The sequence below is a fragment of the Eucalyptus grandis genome, chromosome 8 (assembly GCF_016545825.1).
Source record: "Eucalyptus grandis isolate ANBG69807.140 chromosome 8, ASM1654582v1, whole genome shotgun sequence".
Taxonomy (NCBI): Eukaryota; Viridiplantae; Streptophyta; class Magnoliopsida; order Myrtales; family Myrtaceae; genus Eucalyptus; species Eucalyptus grandis.
In genome coordinates, this window is record NC_052619.1 from 12,880,254 (window position 1) to 12,902,408 (window position 22,155).

At 40.4% G+C, this 22,155-nt stretch overlaps 2 protein-coding genes across 2 annotated transcripts; both read right to left on the reverse strand.

Annotated features, from left to right (window-relative positions):
• Positions 1-4,672: 4,672 nt before the first annotated feature.
• LOC104456583 (acetyl-CoA acetyltransferase, cytosolic 1) lies at positions 4,673-9,847 on the reverse strand. Its single transcript, XM_010071403.3, has 15 exons — positions 9,702-9,847; positions 9,088-9,152; positions 8,288-8,386; positions 7,999-8,172; positions 7,783-7,888; positions 7,432-7,570; positions 7,072-7,149; positions 6,922-6,987; positions 6,593-6,678; positions 6,146-6,245; positions 5,910-6,020; positions 5,789-5,830; positions 5,518-5,604; positions 5,251-5,356; positions 4,673-4,972 (listed from the first exon to the last, which is right to left on the reverse strand). Exons 2-14 carry the CDS (start codon positions 9,125-9,127, stop codon positions 5,267-5,269), a joined length of 1,218 nt encoding a protein of 405 aa, XP_010069705.2. The 5' UTR covers positions 9,128-9,152; positions 9,702-9,847; the 3' UTR covers positions 4,673-4,972; positions 5,251-5,266.
• A 4,804-nt stretch (positions 9,848-14,651) lies between these two features.
• On the reverse strand, positions 14,652-21,717 carry LOC104456585 (protein ACTIVITY OF BC1 COMPLEX KINASE 7, chloroplastic). Its single transcript, XM_010071405.3, has 18 exons — positions 21,379-21,717; positions 20,432-21,023; positions 20,200-20,343; positions 19,914-20,039; positions 19,515-19,602; positions 18,808-18,901; positions 18,371-18,464; positions 18,151-18,205; positions 17,956-18,047; positions 17,669-17,839; positions 17,396-17,452; positions 17,238-17,321; positions 17,051-17,135; positions 16,734-16,795; positions 16,550-16,624; positions 16,349-16,453; positions 15,104-15,245; positions 14,652-14,996 (listed from the first exon to the last, which is right to left on the reverse strand). Exons 2-18 carry the CDS (start codon positions 21,005-21,007, stop codon positions 14,923-14,925), a joined length of 2,124 nt encoding a protein of 707 aa, XP_010069707.2. The 5' UTR covers positions 21,008-21,023; positions 21,379-21,717; the 3' UTR covers positions 14,652-14,922.
• Between the last annotated feature and the right edge of the window lie 438 nt (positions 21,718-22,155).

The following is a 22,155-nucleotide window of genomic DNA, read 5'->3' on the forward strand; positions in this document are numbered from 1 at the left end:
GTTTCTCGAGCCAAAAACAGATGAATTCCGATTCTTGCTGCTTCTAGTATCAAATTTCTTCTTGCCTTTCAAAACCTATGGTGCTATATCGCTTGGTCGATGGTCCCTCTCTCCAAAAAGTAAAAGAAGTATGAAGATTCAAGAGGAAGCAGTTGAGAAATGGGTGAGCAAAACTTACATCCGATATAAATTTTGGTCAAATGATTGACGATGCTCATTTGCAGGTGGGACACCATTGTAGTAAGCCACTCGACTCCCCCTCACTTTTTCAAACCCACAAATTAAATGCGTTTCTCGGTGGAGGCGACATCGCATGTTATTGCAACTACACGTTCTTTATCGCCTTTTGGGTTATCAATGAATAAAAATATGATACTGCTCCTGATGGGCTTACTTCCGGACAAGTGTTTATAGCTGATGGAAGGGATGCTGCCGAAGAAAAGAAAAAACGTGGATGCAGAGGCGAAGCTTAAAGGAGTTCTTTTTTGTTGTGTTCTTTGCTGATGGAATAGCTAGGGTTCCGCATGTGATGTTGATCTGATCGCGTGATAACGTGAAATCCCGTTAGCAATGCCTTTGGCAAGAAAAACGTGTTTGGTGTGCGGGTTATTTGGTACGAATGAAATGGGAAATGGCTTCTTATATCCTATCTCTTATTATTTAACGATTTATCAAATATGATATAAGATATGAACGTGAACAATTTATTTGATAACCGCGAGATAAGGTTAAACTTTACATGTGCGTTTATGCATCTATGTCGGAGAGACTGTGGCGACTTAAATAATGGTAGTTGCCTTTACCTTGACGTTGCAATGTAACATCACGATCATCGAAGGATGGTTGGGGGAAGGTGGTTAGGAGGAGTATTTAAAGAACCCCAATCTACTTGTAAATTCGAAATTGAAAGAAAAGGTAAGAGGCATAGCTCAAAAGATAAAGTAGCCACCATGGCCATTTGGTTTCCCGTAAACCACGAAACTCAAGTCGAGTACTAACCGGTGGAGGTCACCAGAGATTAATGATTGTTGATGCATCGGCATCACTCCCGGTGGTTGTTGTGAACAATAAACACAACCGCTCTCTCTATAATCAATATAGATATATATATATATATATATGTGTAATTTTACTTCCGATTATTTAATCTTATGACATGCATAGGAGAAATTCTATTTGGGCTTATCCCACCCCACATGTGAAAATTTTACTTTATATATATTTGGGTTATCGGATAAACCAAGTCACGGACTAAACAGCTTGCTGGAATTTCCAAACCCATTGTGCTCAAGCACCATTTGAATGGTGTTTAGGGGTGTGCATGGTTCGGGCGGGCGGTTCCCGACTTAGAACTGGGAACCGCTCGCTAAGGACTGGTTCTGAAAAGTTGGAACCAGGATCCACCTATTTGTTGCATGGATCCACCCGGGAACCGGACCATCGGTCCGATCCGGTTCCGGGTGGATCCATGGAACCGATCTTGACGCGAAACAATTTTGATTTTCAACATAGAACGATTACGTGACATCAAAGCAAGCAAAAGAAAGAAAAACCAAATTTAAGTACGTGAAGATGCGGACGGCGGGAGAAGTAAACGCAACGAAATGGTGATAGGATTATGAGCCGAAGATGAAGGGAGTGAGATGAGATCTAGGATTTTTTTAGTAATTTTTTTTTTTTTAATATTAAAAAGGTTCCGGTCCGGTCCAAATGGGCGGGCGGGCGGATCCGCCCATGGAACCGGGAACCGGACCGGTACCCACTGGTTCCCATAAATTGGAACCGAGAACCGGACTGGTTCCCTCAAGAACCGCCGATTCCGGGCGGTTCCCGGGTATTTTGCACACCCCTAATGGTGTTGGGCCATCATATTCAACTTACAAGCAATTGCTTTGAAGGTTAAGCATTTCATTCGAATGTGTCTAACTCTATTTTCATATAAATTGTCTCCCGTTCAAAGTAACTACGTTTTCATACTTGATTAATCTATTCAAGTATAACCAGACCCTTACCTATTTCATAGAAATGTTGGAAATAGAAAGAGAATAACATTGTAGAGAAAGAGACACGCAAGAGGTAGAGAGAGAAGTTACTTAACCTATGCTGATGAACGTTCTACTCTCTCTCTCTCTCCCTCTAGTGGTAGAGGGGCTAGTGATACCTGAATAGATTAATCAGTTGCATTTGAACTATGGCTTCGTTGCTCGGCCCAAATCCTTTTGGGTCATTTAGAACATCTTGGAAGGAATACCAGGGGGATATTGCAAAGCAGAATGTCTGGTTCGGTCGAATCAATTTTATTTCTTTGTCTTATTAGTTCAGGTAGCTGTACCTTTTGATTCAGCTGTACAACCTAATTTTCGTACTTCAGCGACTAGACAAGTCAGATCCCATCACTGACAGAAATGCCAAAACACTTGTCTGAATACATTTTTCACTTTTTATTTCTAATATGATCTAAATCTTGCGATGTACATCCGAAATTTTCATGATATACGAAAATTGCCATGCAGATTCGAGTACTTGTGCCCGCTCCAGACATGCAAAGCCGAATACAATCCAAATCGGACGTCATGAGATAGAGCCCCTCCGGATTTAATATGAACACCATCACGTTCAGTTGGGGTTTGTACAATGGATCGGCTCGGATGTGGTCCAAGACCTAATCGAAAATCTCAAAATCGAGAATCACGTGTAGACCATAGTACTACTTTACGTCGACAGCTCTCTCACTCGGATCTGATCTGAGACCTAATCGAAAATCTCGAAATCAAGAATCACGTGCAGAGCATAGTACTACTTTACGTCAGCAACTTGCTCACTTTCGTACCCAATTAGATCAAACATCTCCAAGCATAACGTGGCGGTGAAAAATCCAATGTGGGAAATAGCTTAGCGGGAGATGTATTTTGCGAATGACTTCACAGAATGGATTTATTCGAAAAAATAAAATAAAAAACCAGGTCCCTAAGTGCGGTCTAAATGCTCCTAAGTCCAACGTCGTTTCCTCTTGCGCGGTGGAAGGAGACCCAAATCAAACGTTTGCGGAACGTGACTGCATAGACATAGATGCCATCGCGACTTCAGAGTTCTGGTCGTGACGGAACACGAACAGTCCTTGCGGTACTTCACGTCATCGTCCGGCTGGGCAAATCAATCGTCGCGGGTTCTGATCTCACCTGGAATAATTTTCCTATGAAATGAAACTAAAAAAATTCATGCGGTGACTTGTCTTTCGTTTCGTGAGGGCTTAGTAATTTTCCGAAATCGAGGGCTGGGTGTATCTGGGCTGTTGGGTCGCCTATCAACAAAAAGATCTTACAAATTAAGTTACTTATTTCTAGGAATGTGTCCAAGTAGAGTTGGCTCAGTTTGACTAGGGACTTCCTTAAATTTTGCCGGCGTTCGAGCCCTTTTCTCGTGTTATTTTCTACGCAGCCTGATACTAGGGCCACTTGCGAATGCATCTTTTACATGAATCAGTCTGACAACATGACCGTCCGTAATGTTTTATGGAGATCTTGTCTGTTCATTTGAGTCATCTATGCAAGTTGGCGTGCGTAGCATTCCTTGGGTTATGTCTCCCTCTTCTTACGAAAGCAATTTTTAGAAGTTGAGAATACAGGTAGTGGACACCAGGCAATGCCTTCTATCATTAATAAGTACGGCTTGTATTAGTTGCGTTAACCAGGGTCCACAACCTATATGCTTCGCATACTACATAAAAGAAAGTATCAAATGTCCTGCCTAGGGGTGTCAACGATTCGGTTTGGTTCGGTTCGGTTTTTTTGAAAAACCAAACCGAACCGAACCGTTAAAAAACTTCCGAACCGAACCGAATAAGACCCGAACCAAATAAACCGAACCGGGAAATTTCGGTTCGGTTTGGTTTTTGGTTTTCGGTTTTTAGATTTTGGGTTTTGGTTTTTGGTTTTTTTGGCGTCGAACTTATCAGAATTGAAGACGGTGAGCCCTTCCTCCAGCTTCGCGCCGTTCTCCTTCACTGGCGTCCCCCGCGATCGTGCCGCCTTCGCCGTGGCCATCCTCGATGGAATCGCAGTGCGAGCGTTGGGCTCCCGTTGATTGATGTCTGGTTCCTCTCTTTTGTTTCACTTCTTTGGGCTGACCAGTCTCAAGAAACTTCGCAGCAAGCGCGCACAGACACGTCGCATCTTCCACATTCAATTCCATTGCCCCCAAAACCTCCCCTGCCTCAAATCGAATGGTCCGAATTCCGATCAACTGAAGTAACAACAACAACAGGGGTCCGTGACTCGAAGAGCAAGAACCCAGGCAGATCTAAAGCAAAGTAATGATTTGAGCAGCTGATGGCGAGAGAGAGAGAGAGAGTTGGTGGGGGAAGAAGAGAGAGGGTCGAAGAAGGAAGCCTGCCTCTTCGAGCAGTGAAGGCTAAGAATCGGAGCTGGCCTGAAGCCCCGCGGGAGAGAGAGAGCCAGAGGAGACAGGATTTGGGAGAGAGTTTTAATTTTATCGGTTTGTGGTTCGGTTAACCGATAAAAACCGAACCAATAAAAAAAATATCGGTTTTTAATGAAAACCGAACCGAAAAAATCGAATTTTTCGGTTCGGTTCGGTTTTCGGTTCGGTTCCTGACACCCCTAGGTACCGAAGGTATTCGGTCTTTTCTGTTACTTAACAAGCACCGAAGGCAGGCGTAAACAAAGTTCTTCTATCAAATTCTCATTTGACCACACAGGACACTCGTAGTGATTGGGTAACTCATATGGCTACAAGTAATTTAGATCAAAGAAGTTGCCTGATGACGAGAGAGAGAGAGAGAGAGAGAGAGAGAGAGAGAGAGAGAGATGAATAACTCGAGGAATTTATTGTCCTTATGAAGACTAAATACATTTCTTGCTTATTGCCGCAGAAACAAAGAAGAGGCAATGAGGTGAAAGCTCACAAGTAAACAGAAGGCTACCGAGGCTGTCTTCGAGAAGCACATACTAACCTGTCAAGAAAGGAAAACGACGTCACTTGACTGTGAATGGATTCATGAGAACTAGTGTGGAAATCGTAGATTTTTCGTTTGTAAACAGTAGATTATAGGTTGGGGACAGTTACGACAGTCTGTGTGGCCGCAGAGCAAGTCTACGACCCTATACAGATACGATTACAATGTACAGGCTTAAGCTCAGAATTCTTCAATGCATGCATTCTACTGTGGGGACGGTCTGGCAAATGCGACTGTGATGCAAATTTTTTAGCCATGGCATACAAAATACGTACCGCATGGATTGTTGTTTTACAGAAGCTCTACTACTAGTGCAGATGCACCTCCTCCACCATTGCACACGCCACTAACACCGTACTTCCCACTTTTCTGCCTAAGCACCTGCAATACCATAGACTTTCGATAAACAAAGGGAAAGTACATTGCCATACTAAAATCATTATGCTTGCAATTATCGCTTCAGAAAGAATGAAGAGGAGATACTTCATCATGCAATAGTACTAAAGCACAATTTGGAGCACTGAAATGAATTAGAACTGTACCCCCAAAAGAGTGGCTATGATACGAGCTCCACTGCAACCTAGAGGATGACCCAACGAGACAGCACCTCCGTGGACATTAATTTTCTCCTGTATAAAAATATTGGGATGACATATAACCAATCAGAACTGAGAATAAACGATGCTGCTCAAGTCAGGATGCAAATAACACTTCACAGTAACTAAGATATTCGCATGCCACAGAGACTAATACAAGGAAATCACACATGCCCTTGTGCTAGAGCAAGACTCATGACTAAGTGGTTCAATTTACCGGGTTGATTCCCAGAAGTTTCTGATTTGCCAGAGCCACAACCTGCACATAAATTAAACCAAGATAAGTGATCTCCTGAATCAATCTATTTCTTGTGCAAAAGATAAGCCCATAAACATACAGCAAAGGCTTCATTTATTTCATAGTAGTCAACTTGTGAGGCCTCCAAGCCAGCATTTGCAATAGCTTTTGGAATTGCAAGGGCTGGAGTTGTTGTAAACAGCTCTGGTGCCTGCAAAAATTGAGCTCAAATTAGCATCTAATAGCAGTCTCCGTTAAATATATAAAACATGCAGTTTACAACTAAACATAATGAGTAAACTTTTCTTCCTGCAGCGTGCAATCTATCTCCATTACCTGAGCAGCATCAGCATATGCTCTGATCTTTGCAATGACCTGAAGCCCGAGCTCTAATGCTTTTTCACCACTTACTAACACAAGGGCTGCAGCACCATCGCTGAAAGTTTACAGTATACATCTTAGTCCAATCTTTCATTTAAATTGGGATATGTCTATAACCTAAACATTAGACTGTTCATAGAAAGATGCGTCAAATGTCCTAGATCCTCAAGTTGTGACATTGATATCATACAAATAGTAGACTATCATGCAGAAACCTGCATGAAAATTTTCTCAAGCAATTCTACATCAATGCTGGAATTGGTGTCTCACACAATTCACATAAGGTGTTGAACAGTAGTAAGCAAGTTACGTAATAAGGCAAACTAACATCACAGGACATATCTGCCTAAGTGAATACTCAGCAATTTCTGGACTGAAATGTCTTATTGTCATGTACCAGACCTTATGCTAGAGGCATTCCCCGCAGTAACACTGCCTCCAGTCTCCTTGAAACTTGGACGGAGCTTTCTCAGCTTTGCAGGGTCAAACTGAAAGAACACATAATCATGTCAGTTCCTGTACATAGTCAAAACATCAAGTGGTTGTAATTATGGACATTTATGAATTCCATCTGTATTGGTAAACACTTAAGTGCTGACTTTAATTAAATGGAAACATAGTAGTGAAAGGGAAAACTATCTCCAAATATGCATATTAGTCCAGTCGATTTCTAGGACGGATAATTTTCCTGCATTACTGATTTGTCAATGCTCACTACAGTTAAGGTTTACCTTTCCAAGACCTTCATCCTTGTCAATAACTGTTGATGGTTTACCCCTTCCTCCAGAAACTTCAACCTGCATAATTCCAGGTCAACATTATGAAGGATGCGTAAAGATATCATGCAGCTAGCATTAGTTAACAGTAACCAAATGTCCCACCGGCACAATTTCCCATGAAAAAGCACCACTGTCTTGTGCAGCAATTCCCCGCTCAAAGCTCTGAACAGCATAGTTATCCTGCATAATCAAAGAGAATAACTCAACAAAAAATTCTAACTGTTTCATGCTTATTAATAACAGTAACTAATAATTCTATTTGAAGTACAGAAGAGGCTGAGTATAGCAGCTTGAGAAAAGAAGACATCAAGTATCTAGCTCTAGGTCCATTAAGACATGTAGCGTGATAAAATGCAAAAGTATGTAGTGTGATGAGGCCCTCAGGCCAGTGGTTGTCCAGTGAAGAAGAGTAGAAATAAAAAGGAATAATGGCAAGAGGGAGGAGGGCTGGCTCATTGTTACCTGCTCTTCCCTTGTTATGGAGTGCTGTTCTGCACATAATTCAGCACACACCCCCATTCCATAATCATTGTAGACATCCCATAGACCATCCTTTAACATTCCATCTACAAGTGAATCATGCCCAAGTCTAGACCCCTTCCTGCAGATATGCAAGGCATTTGTCGAGTTAATGTTGTGCTATATACGTTCTTCTCCAGTGGAAGTTAAGTGGCAATGTCATGGAATTGAAAATCTTAGTTGGAGCATGCCTAAACATCTTGGGAGGCATCAAGTAAATCCAAAAGGAGTGAACAGGGGCATTCTTCTACGATGAACACAATGGTAGAGGAAGATAAGTTTGGGAGGACTAACCTTGCCTCAGCAAGATATTTAGGCACATTAGACATGCTTTCCATGCCACCTGCCACAACAACATCATTGACGCCCAGCTGGATGCTTTGTGCGGCAATTATAGTAGCTGTGAAAAAAGAGGGACAAATAAGCTTATGGCAGGTGCTTCACAAGCATCAATGATGAAGGCTCACTCACTAGTGAGAAATAAAGCTAATCAAAAGTTGAGGAGAGCACCTTTCATTCCTGATGCACAAACTTTGTTGATAGTAGTACAAACCACTGAATTCGGTATTCCAGCTCCTAATGCAGCTTGTCTAGCAGGAGCTTGCCCCAAGTTTGCACTGAGGACATTGCCAAAGAGAACCTCTTGTACTAATGATGGGTCAACATTGGCCCTCTTCAGAGCAGCTTCAAATTCAACAGTATAAACAATTATTGAAATGAGGAACAATATTGAAAGCACTCAGGAGTAGTACTCTTGGAATACACTTGGGAATGCGTTGAAGAAATGCTGCATCTTTACCTTCAATAGCTATAGAACCAAGCTTGGTGGCTGGCAAAGATGAAAGAGTACCGAGAAACCCACCCATCGGTGTTCGTGCAACACCGACAATGCAAACATCTGTACATGGTGACAAAGATGGATAATTAGGTTAGTAACCATAAAAATCTCATCATTTTTGTTTTATCAAATTCTTGATTTATACCTGACATGCTTTCTTAATGTACATACCATTCAAACTTTCAAACATATTATATTATTTCAGGGATCACTGCAATATTAAATCTATTTGACAATGTTTGTATTTTCAATTACTCATTGACAAAAATAAAGGATCGGATAAAACTATAAATACTTCACGGAACATGGTAAAACAGATCTACCAGGTAGAATTAATAAATTATTTAATAAGAACAAAAAATCGATGGGATACTTCATGAAGATTATGAGATCGGTGATTGGAATCAGATCGAGTACCTCTCAAATGTCAGTAAGAACCTGGATTGACTGAATCAGAAGAATGGGGAAACACACTTTCCTAAATGGAAATATCGGCACGTATATATTTCTTACGTGCTTCAGAAAGAAATGAGGCACATGAAACAGGACAAAAGACATTCAGCCACTCTAGTGGAACAGCGGTCAAGCTCGCTGCTTTAATTTGTCAACTCAGCCAAAAAAAAAAAAAATCACTCGCAAGAAGATTTCTTCAGGATATCAGAAAATAAAGTTAACAAGGATCAAAATATCGATCGCACAATCCGGTGCGCCAGCATGAGGAAGACTGAAGATCTAATCAAGTTCGAGTACGTGATCATCACCTCTTGGCTTGATAGAAGCTGTAGACGCAGCTGGAGCCATTGGATTCGATTCGGCTCACGAAGATCTGCAAGCACGAACATTTCGTCGGTCACTCAAAATTTGGCCCAAGAACGAGCCGAATCATCTCCGCGCTACGGCTCGCGGGAATTCGGAAGACGCGTTCGTTTGCATGCCGAGCGCGCTCCTACAACACACGCAATACATCTTCGCATCGAACACCTCACACACACAAAAAAAAAAAAAAAAAAAAATGCAAACGCGAGCGAGCGAGCGACGGCGCTCTAAAAACCGAAAGACTCCGACGAAATCGACTCCTCCCGATCGTTCGAACGGGGAAATCCACATCGGAAACAGAACACCAGCGCGCGCGCGCGCGCAAGCAGACAGATCTAACACGAGAACCAAGCGCGCGCCGCGAAAGACAACGGACTCCGTCGCCGTTCCGGCGAATCCTCAGCTCCGGCGAGGAATCGGACGAAGGAACTAGGGAGTACGCGAGCGATCCGGCCGACGAAAACGCCGATTTCGCCGGCGGAGGAGCACTCGAGATGGACGACGGCGGTGAAGATGCGTGATCGACGGTACAGAGCGAGGAGGAGGGGGCTTTGCTTACCTGTCTAAGCTTGGCGCAACAGCTTCTTTGCTCTGCGAGACCGAGCGCGAACAGCGAGAGCTACGGAGGCAGAGAGAGAATTTGGGGGAGCTCGGGGAGAAATGAAGTGGACAGCGCCTTTAAATAGAGCTGAGAGAGGACCACCGTTCCCCGGTGCCCCCCCGATTCTACCATTTTTTTGACTCGTTGCTCGGGTTTTATGGTAATTTGACTTCGTTTTCCTTCTTATTAGGATTTGATTGAGGGAAGTCGCTCGTCGGTTAACTATAATTGAGAGATTTTTAGCAATTTCTTATGTATTGATTGTCCCGGTACAATCAATGATGGATATTCCATAAACTAAGTTTTTTTTTTTTTTTTTTTTTTTTTTTTTTTTTTTTAAGATTGTAGAAACTTAACAAGTGTCTCAAAGTGCTCGTGAACTTGATCGTTTCCATAAAAATAATGTCCGGGTGTATTTAAGGTTGATATGTGAAGAATGATATATTAATGAGGACATTTAAGGTTGATTTTAAGGATATGACTTAATGATGATAGTTTTGATACCAGTCGAACGTAGCGTGTTTTTGTTACTTTCAGTTTTATATCGAACATCATACCTTCTCAATTTTGGACTATGTATGCCCCATAATTTATTTATTTGTGGGATTTGTTTTTGAAGTTGGATCTAAAAAAAAAAAAAAAAACCCTCGACAAGTATATGAAGCCACGATACTGTACCATCTTAAAAAATATCAAATTTAACTTTTAGGATCAATGCAATTGATTGGAGTATTAGGCAATCTTTAGTTAAGGAATTAGTCACGGTCTATTCAAATCTCGTTAACTGTGTACAAATTATTTTGGATCAAGTCTACCTATGTAGATAAAGGCACGCATGATAACATTTTTGAAAAAAAATCAATTTTTATTTCTTAAACAAATTTTTGAGTAAAGAAATGCATTAGATAATAATTCAAAATTTCTATTTTTAGAAAAAAATACATTTGATAATAGAATAAAATTTCCATTTCTAGAGGAAAAGTGGCCGGTAGGCGGCGAGCGTTCAACGATCGATGGTGGGCAATAGATATCCCACAAGTGGCAGGTGAACGATGAACAATAACGAGAATAAATGGTGAGAAAAGTTTTTATTTTTCATTTTGTTTTAAAAGTAGAAATGTTAAAAATTTTAACTTTTGATTTTTACTCAAATCTTATTCTGAAATATAAATCTGTTCCAAAAAAATAAAAAAAATCATGTTATAAGATGGATTTTTGTTTCAAATTTGTTTCAAAAAATAAAAAATTAGAGAAACGGAGAAATGGAAATTTTGTCACCGAAGTATAAAAAGGTCGGAACTTAGGGTCCGAACTTAATTGGGGCCACAAGCCGCACGGCGTTCGAAAAAAAAAGTAAAAACAAAAAAAGCTTTGCAAGAAATTTAATGGGGATTGGCGGAGGAGGAGGAGGAGCAGGAGGGGGGAGTTGGTGAGGAGAGTCAATTAAGGACAGCAGCAGCAGCAGCAGCAGGCAGCGCCCCATCCCCTTTGGCGACTGCGGATTAAACAAGTGGACAACCCACCAGATCGGCGATTTATTGGCCCCGACAGCGACACCTCGCACGTGTCGGGGCCAACGGGGATGTAAGATTCCCCCGCATGTGTTTTAGCCGGAGAGAGAGAGAGAGAGATGCGTTGGTACTGGTACTGGTGGCAATAAAGATGGACTGATGCTGAGTAATTCGGTGGCTATTGGAATGTGGCGTTTTTGAAAAGTGCGACGACCAAAAAAGTGGAAAGTCAGTTTATCGACCAAAATCCATCGAGAAATAAGCTCGCTACGGCATTTTTGTTGAAGACGTGTGTATTGAGATGTTACGTGTTTGTTGTATTAAAAAAGTTTGGTATTGAAAATTTTAGTGCAGTATGGAGTAGCTAATACGTCCTAATTAGGTTGTAATTCATCGACTTAATTTTTTGAGTGAACGCGAGTCCAATCAAATATGTTGATTAGTTTGAACTCGGGCTTTCTTTTGGCCATCTCTTGATGACAAACTTCATGGTTAAAAAAGAGACCATAAATAAACAAACTGAGATATCTTGAAATAAGTATTAATTTTTTTTTGTGTTCTCCCAACAATGTGAGTCACGGCTAGTAAAGCAAACCCCATTCACATCGACAAGAAACATCAAGATATACAATGTTACTCGGACTTTTCCTCTTGTGCGATTAATTGGGATGATCGAATTCAAAGCTACGATAGTGATTTTCTGATATTTCACATCTTTTTTTTTTTCAATTGGTCCATGTGGGTAGCACAATTCATGTACAATATATTATGTAAACACCACGGTTACATATTGATTCCATTCTGAGATAATTGATGAGTCTTATTTTTGGCCAAAAGACTTCGATTTTGAATTTAACAAGAATAGAAAATTAAAGATGCAAAGCAAGTGAGAGGAGACTTTCTCTTTTCACTCCACACAAAAAGATTTTCCTTTTCCTAGTAATATTTGGGAGGGGCATGCTCATCACAAGCGGAAGCTGCATGTGTCGTGAAACATGTCCAAATCCACAATTCAATGTTTCACCAAATAACAAAAGGTCAACGCAAACAGTGCAAACAAAAGAGCCTTAGTGGCCAAGCCAACTTTGATTGACTTTGACTCGCACACGTCCAAGAAGGGGAATTTTTCCAAGTGCATATGCTTCTTAAAGTTGTTCTTTTCCCTTCACACTGACTTCCAACTTGGCCGGCTCCATAGAAGAAATACATTGACAAATATATGGTGTTGGAACTTCCAACTAAAGGGTAAGTTGATCGATTGGGGAGACCATATATATATATATATATATGTAAGCGAAGAACATATAAATGTAATTTAGCAAAAGCTTAAACTTATAAGCAGATGAAGACTATCTATACGTCACCATCAAACGAGGTGAGATATTTTAGCATCCCTCTCAAGTGGACACACACACTAAAAATGTGGAATCTGACCCTGATGAAATATTAGAAAAGACTAGTGATGTGAGATATTTTTTAACACCCCATCTCACATGCAAGTTGGATTAAGAATGATATTAGTACTTTGATGAATGGAGGGATGCACAAGCAAAGGTCGATACAAATATTTTTCTATAAGTAAATGAAAATCAGATCATTCTCTCTCTCACACAAACACACACACACACACACACATATATATATATATATAAAGAGAGTAGAAATCTCGTAAATCAATAATGTGAGATACTTTCCAATCAACTTAATAAATTAAAATATAGCTTATCAACAAAATATATATAAAAAGAGAGTAAATACGTGTTCCTCTTTTCCTCTATTATTAGCAATATTTCTAGGAATATTCTCAAATATTGAACATATTGATCATCCAATGGTCAAATGGCACATAGAGGGCGCGAATTATTATGCATGTGAAAGGTTATGATTTCAATTTAATTTTTTATTATATTTTATATCGCAATCAAACAAGAATTTGGGGGGGCATCCCAAGTCAAAGTGCTGCCAACTTTAGTTATCTAATAAAAATAAAGTCACGGGTGCCTTTTGCTGACTTGACGACTACCGATTCCTTCTTCAATGGAGTTTGGCTGGCAAATGCCTTTAGCATTTTATAAGAATGAAGTAGGAAAAAATCATAAATATCTCTCTAAAAACTCACATGAAAACGCTTGAACAACTTTGATTGAGAAACCAAAAATGACATCCAAGAGATTGACCCATGAATTGCTTATCACTCAAATCGACTCAACTGGATTCAAAGTTGTCACTCTCAAGCAGTTTGTCATTTAATAATCAACAATAGATATTATCTTTGGCAACATGAAAACCAAGTAGGTATTAAATGTCATCAATTTTTGGTGGAAATGCGGTTCTTCATGCATCCCATATGTCTATGGTCACTTCATAAAGAGACAAAAAAATGGGACCACCAATACTAGGAAGAGAAGTAGAGATTCGACCATTTTATTTGTATTTTGATATTATGTTGGGATGGTTATTTTATTGATATATTAAATTATAAAAAAATGGGTTCATTGTATTTATCGAACCTAAAGATTATAAAACCACCGAGAAATTACAAAAGTTGGTATCCACTTAATTCTTCCGTGTGAACTATAGGTTATTTTCACTTTAAAAATGCCTAGCTTACCCATTAAATAATCAAAGTGGAAAAAAAAAACAATTTCCTTCACCAACCCTAGCGATTGCGTGCACTGAACAAACGGCCCTATGCGGTGGGAAAACATTGACAGCACACAATGATAGAAAATTGCTTTGATTCCATAACCAGCCTTTGATGACCAGGTGAATCAAGCTTTGACCAATGAGTGAGCGTTGAGTAGACGTTGAGTGAGTGTAAATTATGACTTCTTGTATTTTTCTTTCTCCATACTTTGGGTTTTTTTTTTTTTTTTTCGTTTAATTCAAGATAGCTCCTTAATCCAATATGTCGATCCATTTTTTTTTTTTAATCGAGAAATTGCTGAAGATCACCCTTTAGAGATTACACAACCTTTCAGTGCCCGATGACACCGTCGGACCTTGCCGCAAGCTACTAAGCATTATTTAAATTATTTAAGACATAAAATGGGTAAATATTAGCGAATATAGCATTGAACAGCTCAATGCAAGGGTATGAAGTTAGTTTTGAAGAACCACGGAATATCCAACCAGTCTAGAGTTTTCGTTCTTTGGTTGACGAGGGATAACACTTTATATTCTTTACCAAAAAAAATATATATATATCACTTTATGTTAGTCAATCCCCTGACAATGAAGTGTCACCATTAACTCATGGGTCACGTCTGACATGAACTAAAACCCGAGCAGTTGTCCAAACATGGGATTGGTAAAGGCAATTATAAGCAAAATTCGCATAAAAGGAAGATAATTTGACAATATCAGGCTCGTTTCTTTGGCTCTGAATTTGCACAGATTTTGGGATAGAAAAGCTTTCTATTATTTGAATCAATATTTGGTAATGTGGAGAACGTAGCTGTAGTTTTATCATCACATGGTTCTTTTTCCCCATTTTTGATCATCTACATTATAGCCCCGTTTGTACTGTGTACAGGTCAAGTGAAAAAACAATACATAGAGAAGCTATGCTTGGGGAAGAATACAATGAGGTGGTAGCAGTATGCTAAAAAATGGAGATTAACATGTCCTGTGGGGGCGAGGGCACTTCGATTTTGGGCGCTCGCCAATCATATCATCTTCTCGAACTTCTCGAGCTTCTTCACCCGTTGCATCGACCTCAAGAACAATGTGAAAAATACTCCTGGGTTTGCACGCAAATTTATTAAAAAAGAACCATTTAGCAACATTAATGGCGGAAAGAACTTTTCATCTCGATGTAAAAGAGAGTGTTGACGAATGATGAAGAACCTGCTCCGATGAATGAGCCGTTGGCGAGAATCTGACTGCCTTGGTTAGTGAGAGTAACTCCTAGATTTAATAGCGTGCCCCCGAAGACGGTATACATGGTGGCCATTTGAAGAATTGTTGCTTTCCGAGCTGCTCTTTCGGACTGGAAAAACCAGGAGAAAAACCAGTCATTTTCAGAGACTGTTGGATTCAAAATTCGATAATGACATCAGTTGTCAACAAAAGGATCTGCTAGACCTCCTATTAGGGGTGTGCAACCGGACCGGTTCACCCAAAAAATAAGGTCGGGAACCGGTTCCCGTTGAAACCGGTCTGGGAACCGGTTCCCAAAATTTGGAATCGGTTTAAACCGGTCCGGGAATCGGATTCAATTTATTACCCACCCAAGAACCGGTTCCCAAACTGGTTTTGGAACCTGTTTTGGAACCGGTTTTGGAAGTATAGATCCAAAACCCTATATTTTTCCCTTATTTCTATTTTTACTCCCGCAATCATACGACATTTTTCCTCTTGACTCTCTTAAACACACATGGCACTCCTCCTTCGTTGTTCCTCTTCCTCACTTGCTTCCTTTGCTCATCAGTTCCCTCTCGCACCGTCCGATGGACGGACGGTGTTATTTGCCGCCAAATTCTTGTATACCATGTGGATTGGCTCACCTAATTTCTCTTTTGTAGGAGGAGTTATGCTTACATAAATGAGTAGCTTCATATAATAGTTGTAGGAATAAGACTAATATTAGATCCATGTTTGTTGCTAATTATTTACCTTATGATTTTATTTATTATAATTAGTCCCGTGAATCCTTAATTTTTTGTTTAATAAAAAAGTTCATGTATTTATTTATTACAAGTGCTTTTATTTCGATACAAATTAGAAAGATTGAGTTATTTTCTCGCGTATTAATATAAAATTCGAAGTCGTATAGGATATCGGGAGATTGTAAAATAGGTTTCAGTAGAAATAGGGTTGATTTTGGAATTAGACCGGAAAAATAGGGTGGGTCGGATATAGGATCCAATGCAAATAGAGTTGGGTACAGGGTCCAAAAAATGGGAACCTTATAACAGGGTCCAAAAAATGAGAACCTTATAACAGGGTCGGATACATGGTCCAAGTCTAAACCCTACCCACCCTGGACCCAATCACCCCTACCTCCTATGTCTAGCCCAAATCTTGTCAAATGCTCAATAAAAATGTGGCAAATTAATTGATACGTTGGTTAAAGTAGGAATAGTAGAATACCTCGAGCACCCGGACTCTGAGTTTTAGATCCCCTGAGTCGAGTTGATTCACAATCTCCTCTATCCGTTGGACTCTGTAAGGCATGCTTACGGCAGAGGTTCTAGCCTGAATGGCGTACATGGTTGTTCTCAGTACCAATTCTCATCAAACATGAAAAACACATGATCAGGAATTCATATCTAGATGGACTCAAAACCATACATCATCAGCTTGTTTCCTTATCTGCTCCACGAGTTGCGTGCCTGTCTGTCGTTTTTGCCTTATATCCAGAAGCTCCTGCAGGCATAATCGCATGGTTATCGTTTGGTAGCGTAGATGGGCTGCTAATCATATGAACCTACTAAGGCGAAAGCTGTAAATTGGTTCTTAGGAAAAACAATGGAACCTGAGCATAAGGGGCAGCAATCTTTACGAAGGAGAAATTAGGGTCGAGGGTGTAGCCAATACCTGAAAAATGACAGTTAGAGCGACACAGAAAAGGTCAGCCTCTCCGCGTTTGAATACTCCCATAAAGTATCTTGAAATGAGTTGTTCTTATGGCACAAATGGACATAGCATTTTCATCAAGAGTTTTTCAACTACTGGGGAATAAAGGGCGTTCAATTTCAAATCATAGCAAGCCATTTTACATCGTGATTAGAAAAGAATGGATGTAATAGAGAGAGAGAGAGAGAGAGAGAGAGAGAGAGAGAGAGAGAGAACCTTCAAGAGTAGAAAATGCCCTCAAGACAAAGGTAAAGGTAGATGGAAATCTGAACGGCTGATCTTGGGCTATCGCAAACAAATCCTGCCATACAATCGCCATCACCAGCTAGTTTCCTCTATATTCGGCCAGAAAATAATCAATTTGGTTTCCCTCGTGAAGCAAATGTGTAACCTATATGCATACCTCCCCAATTGCAGCCAATGTCTGCTGTTGATCCGGTGTCTGGCTTAACAAGTTGTCCAAGAAAAACTTCACAGATCTCCTCACCTGAAGAACATTCAAGAATTGGTGACGCAAAGTCAACAACTTCATTGCCTTCCCAAGCAAAACGCATTGCGTACCGATGACAGGTCTCCAGTTGGCTGAAGCGCTCCAATATCAATAAGGCTCTGCATAACCTGTGCAGTCACCACTCGTCAGATCAACTTGAGCGATGCAGCATAACCAGTGAAGCTAGTCCATTGTGGATTCGGACATAACTAATTTTGCATATGTCCGTGGTATCATTGAAAGATGGATAATTACATTAGGAAGCAGGCATAACGAGTCTATTTGCACAGAGAGTGAACAAAAAAATAAATTGCAAAGAGAATTGATAAGTGATCTGGACAAACCTTTTTTGCATCTTTCTCATAAACGGCATAGAAAAGTTCAAGCAACCTCTCACGGGTGAATGATTTGATCTCCCCCATCATTCCAAAATCGTAGTAGATGAGCGCTTGGTCCATGTCAATAGCGAGATTTCCAGGGTGGGGATCAGCATGAAAGAAACCAGTTTTCAGTATCTGCATCATTTTGTTTCTTAAAATCATCCAGCCGTATGATGAAATCAACCAACAAAAACTGCATATGGTTTTCATAATCAAGAACCAGACTTTAAGACCGGTTTAGGGTTCTGTACCTGAATCAGATATGCTTCAATAGCACGTGAAGAAATGCGAGAGCGATCAAAACCACGTGAATCAAGCATGTTTAGCCGATCGATCTTAATACCTACCACAGTATAACCAAGATACATGAGATAGAAGTGGCCATTGTGTTAATATAGATGATACTGTCTGGAACCAAAATAATAATTTGTGGTCTCAGTAAAAACCTGGTACATACTCCAAGGTCAACACCTTTGTTGCGGTATAATCCCAGTAAACCAGCTGCAACAAAAGAAACAAGGAAACATTTTACAGTAATGAGAAGCAGAAAGGAAAAAAATAACAATGGCTGTACTGTCTATGAAAGTTAAATGCATCTCCACGCGTAAGTAGCAGCAGCAAAATACATAGCTAGAGTAGTTGGTAGGCTGTTGAGGAAAAACCTACAGGCACCCGGACCCACTTTACGTTCCGAAAATCTCGGCGGAATTTATCAGCATTCTTCCCTTCATTGATGTAATCTATCTCTTGATACAAAATCCTGAAATGAACAAAGATATACCGTTCAACTCAAAAAACAGTATGCATAGAACTTGCTAGAGGAGGCAAAGAAGCAAAAGCTCTGTTATCCTACTGAACAGCATGTCGTTGAACATGGATGAGAAGGATTGCATCTTTCAACCACTTAAAATGAGAATGGTAACAACACATTGGCAAATGGACAAATGCCACTAAAATAAGAAAGGGAGTGAAGTATGACACAACAGACTCAAACTTATGATATGGAATAAAATGTTGGTATATAGCAAAGGCACAACACAATGACAAAGTAGCATGAACTTTAAACTGATACAATTCAAGCCAAGTTGGTTTATTAAACTCACGTTTTACATTCTTCATAAATACCAATCCAGTCTCTTGATGGACCCCCAAGACTTTCACTTCTCTGAAAGTACTCTGCAATAAGCTTTAAATTACCTGGCCAGGAAAAACAAGTCAGAGGTGTCAGAGAAACTGTCAAAGCAATCTAACAAATAATTTCCCATAACGTTCATGTTATTGTCTAATAATGCCACATCAATACAATTATCCAACTGCATCAGAACGATAAACTTCAAGGTAGTAAGAATTTCATGCAAATTCAGAGCTATTACTCATAGCCTTTCAAAAGAAAAAAGCGCCAAGCACCCTTGTCAACCTTGTCCTTTTGGCAACTTAAATACTGTCACATAAGCAAATGCCGATTACACCTGAATGTGCTCAAGAAAGAGAACTTATGGAGCCAAGTATCAGATAAAAATAAGCAATTTATTTGCTGTATGGAAGAAGGTGAATGCAATGACCACGGCACAGGATGAAGTCTCTTTAGCTAATATCATGCACAGATTCAGATGGTTAAACCCACATCTGACAGCACATTCATAACACCCCATACGTTGGGACCAATACTTGTGATGGCCATATGAATGAAACTATGCTTAACAAGTCCTGATTGAAATTAAAGGGAAGGCAAGGAGAGGAATGAATCATAAACATTCATGGTATAAAATAAATATCCAAAACTGATAATTTGAAAAGAGGTGTCACTTACGCAAATCAATGTCAAAAAGCTTCTTCAAGCCTGGTCTTTGAACTTTTACTACTACTTTCTCTCCATTGTGCAGTATAGCTCGATGTACCTAAAAACAAGATCTTTCCAACATCAAATCAGTATGATACAATCATCAAGAAAGAATTATCATGATGAGGATTTTGACTACAGAATATGGAAAATCATGATGGTGTCATTCTGCTTCTCTTTCTTCCAAAGTGATACTCGACATCTATACTCGCCATACTACAGAACAGAACCATTATCACATTTCAATTTCCACTGGTTTATATCATAATTGATAATAACGTTTCTCACCATCATACAGGGAAGCGAACCAAATATCTAGATCGTCCATGTAACTAAGGAAGAGTTAGAAAACCAAAACAGATCAAACACCTGACCAAGACTAGCAGCAGCAATGGGCTGATCCTCAAACTCCTTATAGATGACATCGACTGGAGCTCCCAGTTCATTCTCGATGAAATCTCTAGCTTTCTTGGGTGAGAAGGCGGGAACTCTGTCCTGAATTGAAAAGCAGATTTGTTTCATATTGCAAATGGTATAAGATGCAAAATGTTGTGTGATAGTGGCCACCCTCAGAAATCCCAGGCAAAAGCAGAAGAGCAAGAGAACAAAACCGTTCTTAAAAGCAATCCTATCAGAATCAAGAACCATAGCATACCTGCAACTTGGCGAGCTCGTCCACAAATTCACGTGGAAATAGGTCGGACCTTGTTGAAGATAACTGGCCAAGTTTAATGAAGGTTGGACCTAGCTGCAGCACACACTCCCGCAGCCAGGAAGCAGTCTTTCGTCGCCTATTTTTCTGAGTGGTGAATGGCAATTAACACCTCAAAATAAAAAATAGAAGTACCAACAGCTCCATTAAGCATCCAAAACGCTTAAAAACACACCTGCTTGTCTTCCGAAAACCCTCCCAAATAAGCCCATTTTGCGTTATCAAACAAAACACGGACACGCAGAGATAGAACAAAGGACCAAACATCTATGTTCCTCTGCCAGGAGCTATAGTTTTCATTGGCCCAACTGAATCCTTCATCCGATGGCAAAACCTTGAGCTCATCCATTGGTGGAAACTGTTTGGTGTCTTGAACTTTCGGAGCCTTGACAAGGGACAGGTTAGGTTTCTTTTTTACTATGCTTGCCCCATTAAGTGCTTGCTTCGAACCATTCACAATCTCTACTTTGTTACTACCTTTTGGGGCGTTCCTCTTCATTACCTCACTAGCAGGCACCATCTTAATGGCTCTTCCATTGGTACCTAATCTAGCCGGAGAATCGGTCTGTCTCATAGTCACCTGAAACCTATAAACTCTTTCGCCAAAGTTCGCATTGCCCATTTTTCTCTCAACTTTTGTGATTTGATTTGATATGGAACTCGAAAAGCTTAAACCATCATTTGTTCTTCCTTGATTCATCACCTCGGTGTCGTGGCAATAACAGCTCTGAGAAGCCAGTATTGCCGCCATTTAATGAAATCAATCCCTGTAAAATTCGACAGGAAAGTCAAAACACACAAGTAGAAAAGATGAAGACCAATTCGAGAGGTGTTAGATTCAGCCAACTTGCAATTTTGATCGAGAAGAGGTTCGACAACAAGATCCGATATCACAAAAGCTAAGCTAACTCAATACTCTAAAAGCTGCTTTCTCCTCGGAAAGGTCAAACACCGAACTCAAGGCCAACCAAATTACAAGTACCCAAATAAGTCGAAGATACGGAAGCGAAATCAGCAACCCAATTCAAGAGAGAAAGTCGCCTTCCCCTCGTTATATTCTCGGAAACAAACAGACCAGATGAAAATAGATCACCAAGGAAAAACAGAGCAGAGAATCATTACGTGGGTATGTAAAGAAAATTCAGATCCTCAAATCCTTCTTCACCTTCAGGATTGGCCTCTTGCAGCCTGATGATGAGCTCCAGAGAGAGTGGGAGTGGGAATGAGATCGGTCTGGCTGTAATATAATAGTTCCAACTGGTGGGCGTGGCGTTAAAGAATAGCTCAAGCCGGGGAATACCGACGGCCAAACGGTAGTGAGGGACAGAGTGGCGGGCAACGAGAAGCAACTGGCGTGCACTCTTTTGCCTGGTGCAAACTCGGAACTTCAGAGCCGGGGCGTTTTTTTCTTGACGGACTACTCCTTTTCTGACTTGCTATTTTCTGGTATTCGGTTAACGACAAATTTGATATTTGGGGAAATCGATTTCGCCTTCGTTCGTGACGATGCCGTAGAATCTTGAACGACCGCCATTCGCTTTGATTGGCCCCGTTCGCCGGGTTCGGACGAAGGAACTGTTGGGTCACTTGGCGTGGACGTGATCGCGCGTGTCACGGCCGGGGTCACAAATTAGCCCCTCCTCTTCCGGTCCTACCAGGTGGGGATACGTCCGCACCTCAGGTGGGACCCACCTAACCCGACCGTATTGCTTGCCTTAAATGGCGGCTATTTTTTCACATATGATTCACATAAGATGATCAAATTAATAATTGTGATTTACCTATGACATGATGAACTAAATTCGAATTTTTCATCAATGATTACCCAGTTAATCAAAATCGCCCGATGAACATCATAAATTCATTCAAGTTTGGCTTTGCCCAAAGTTTGAAGAATAA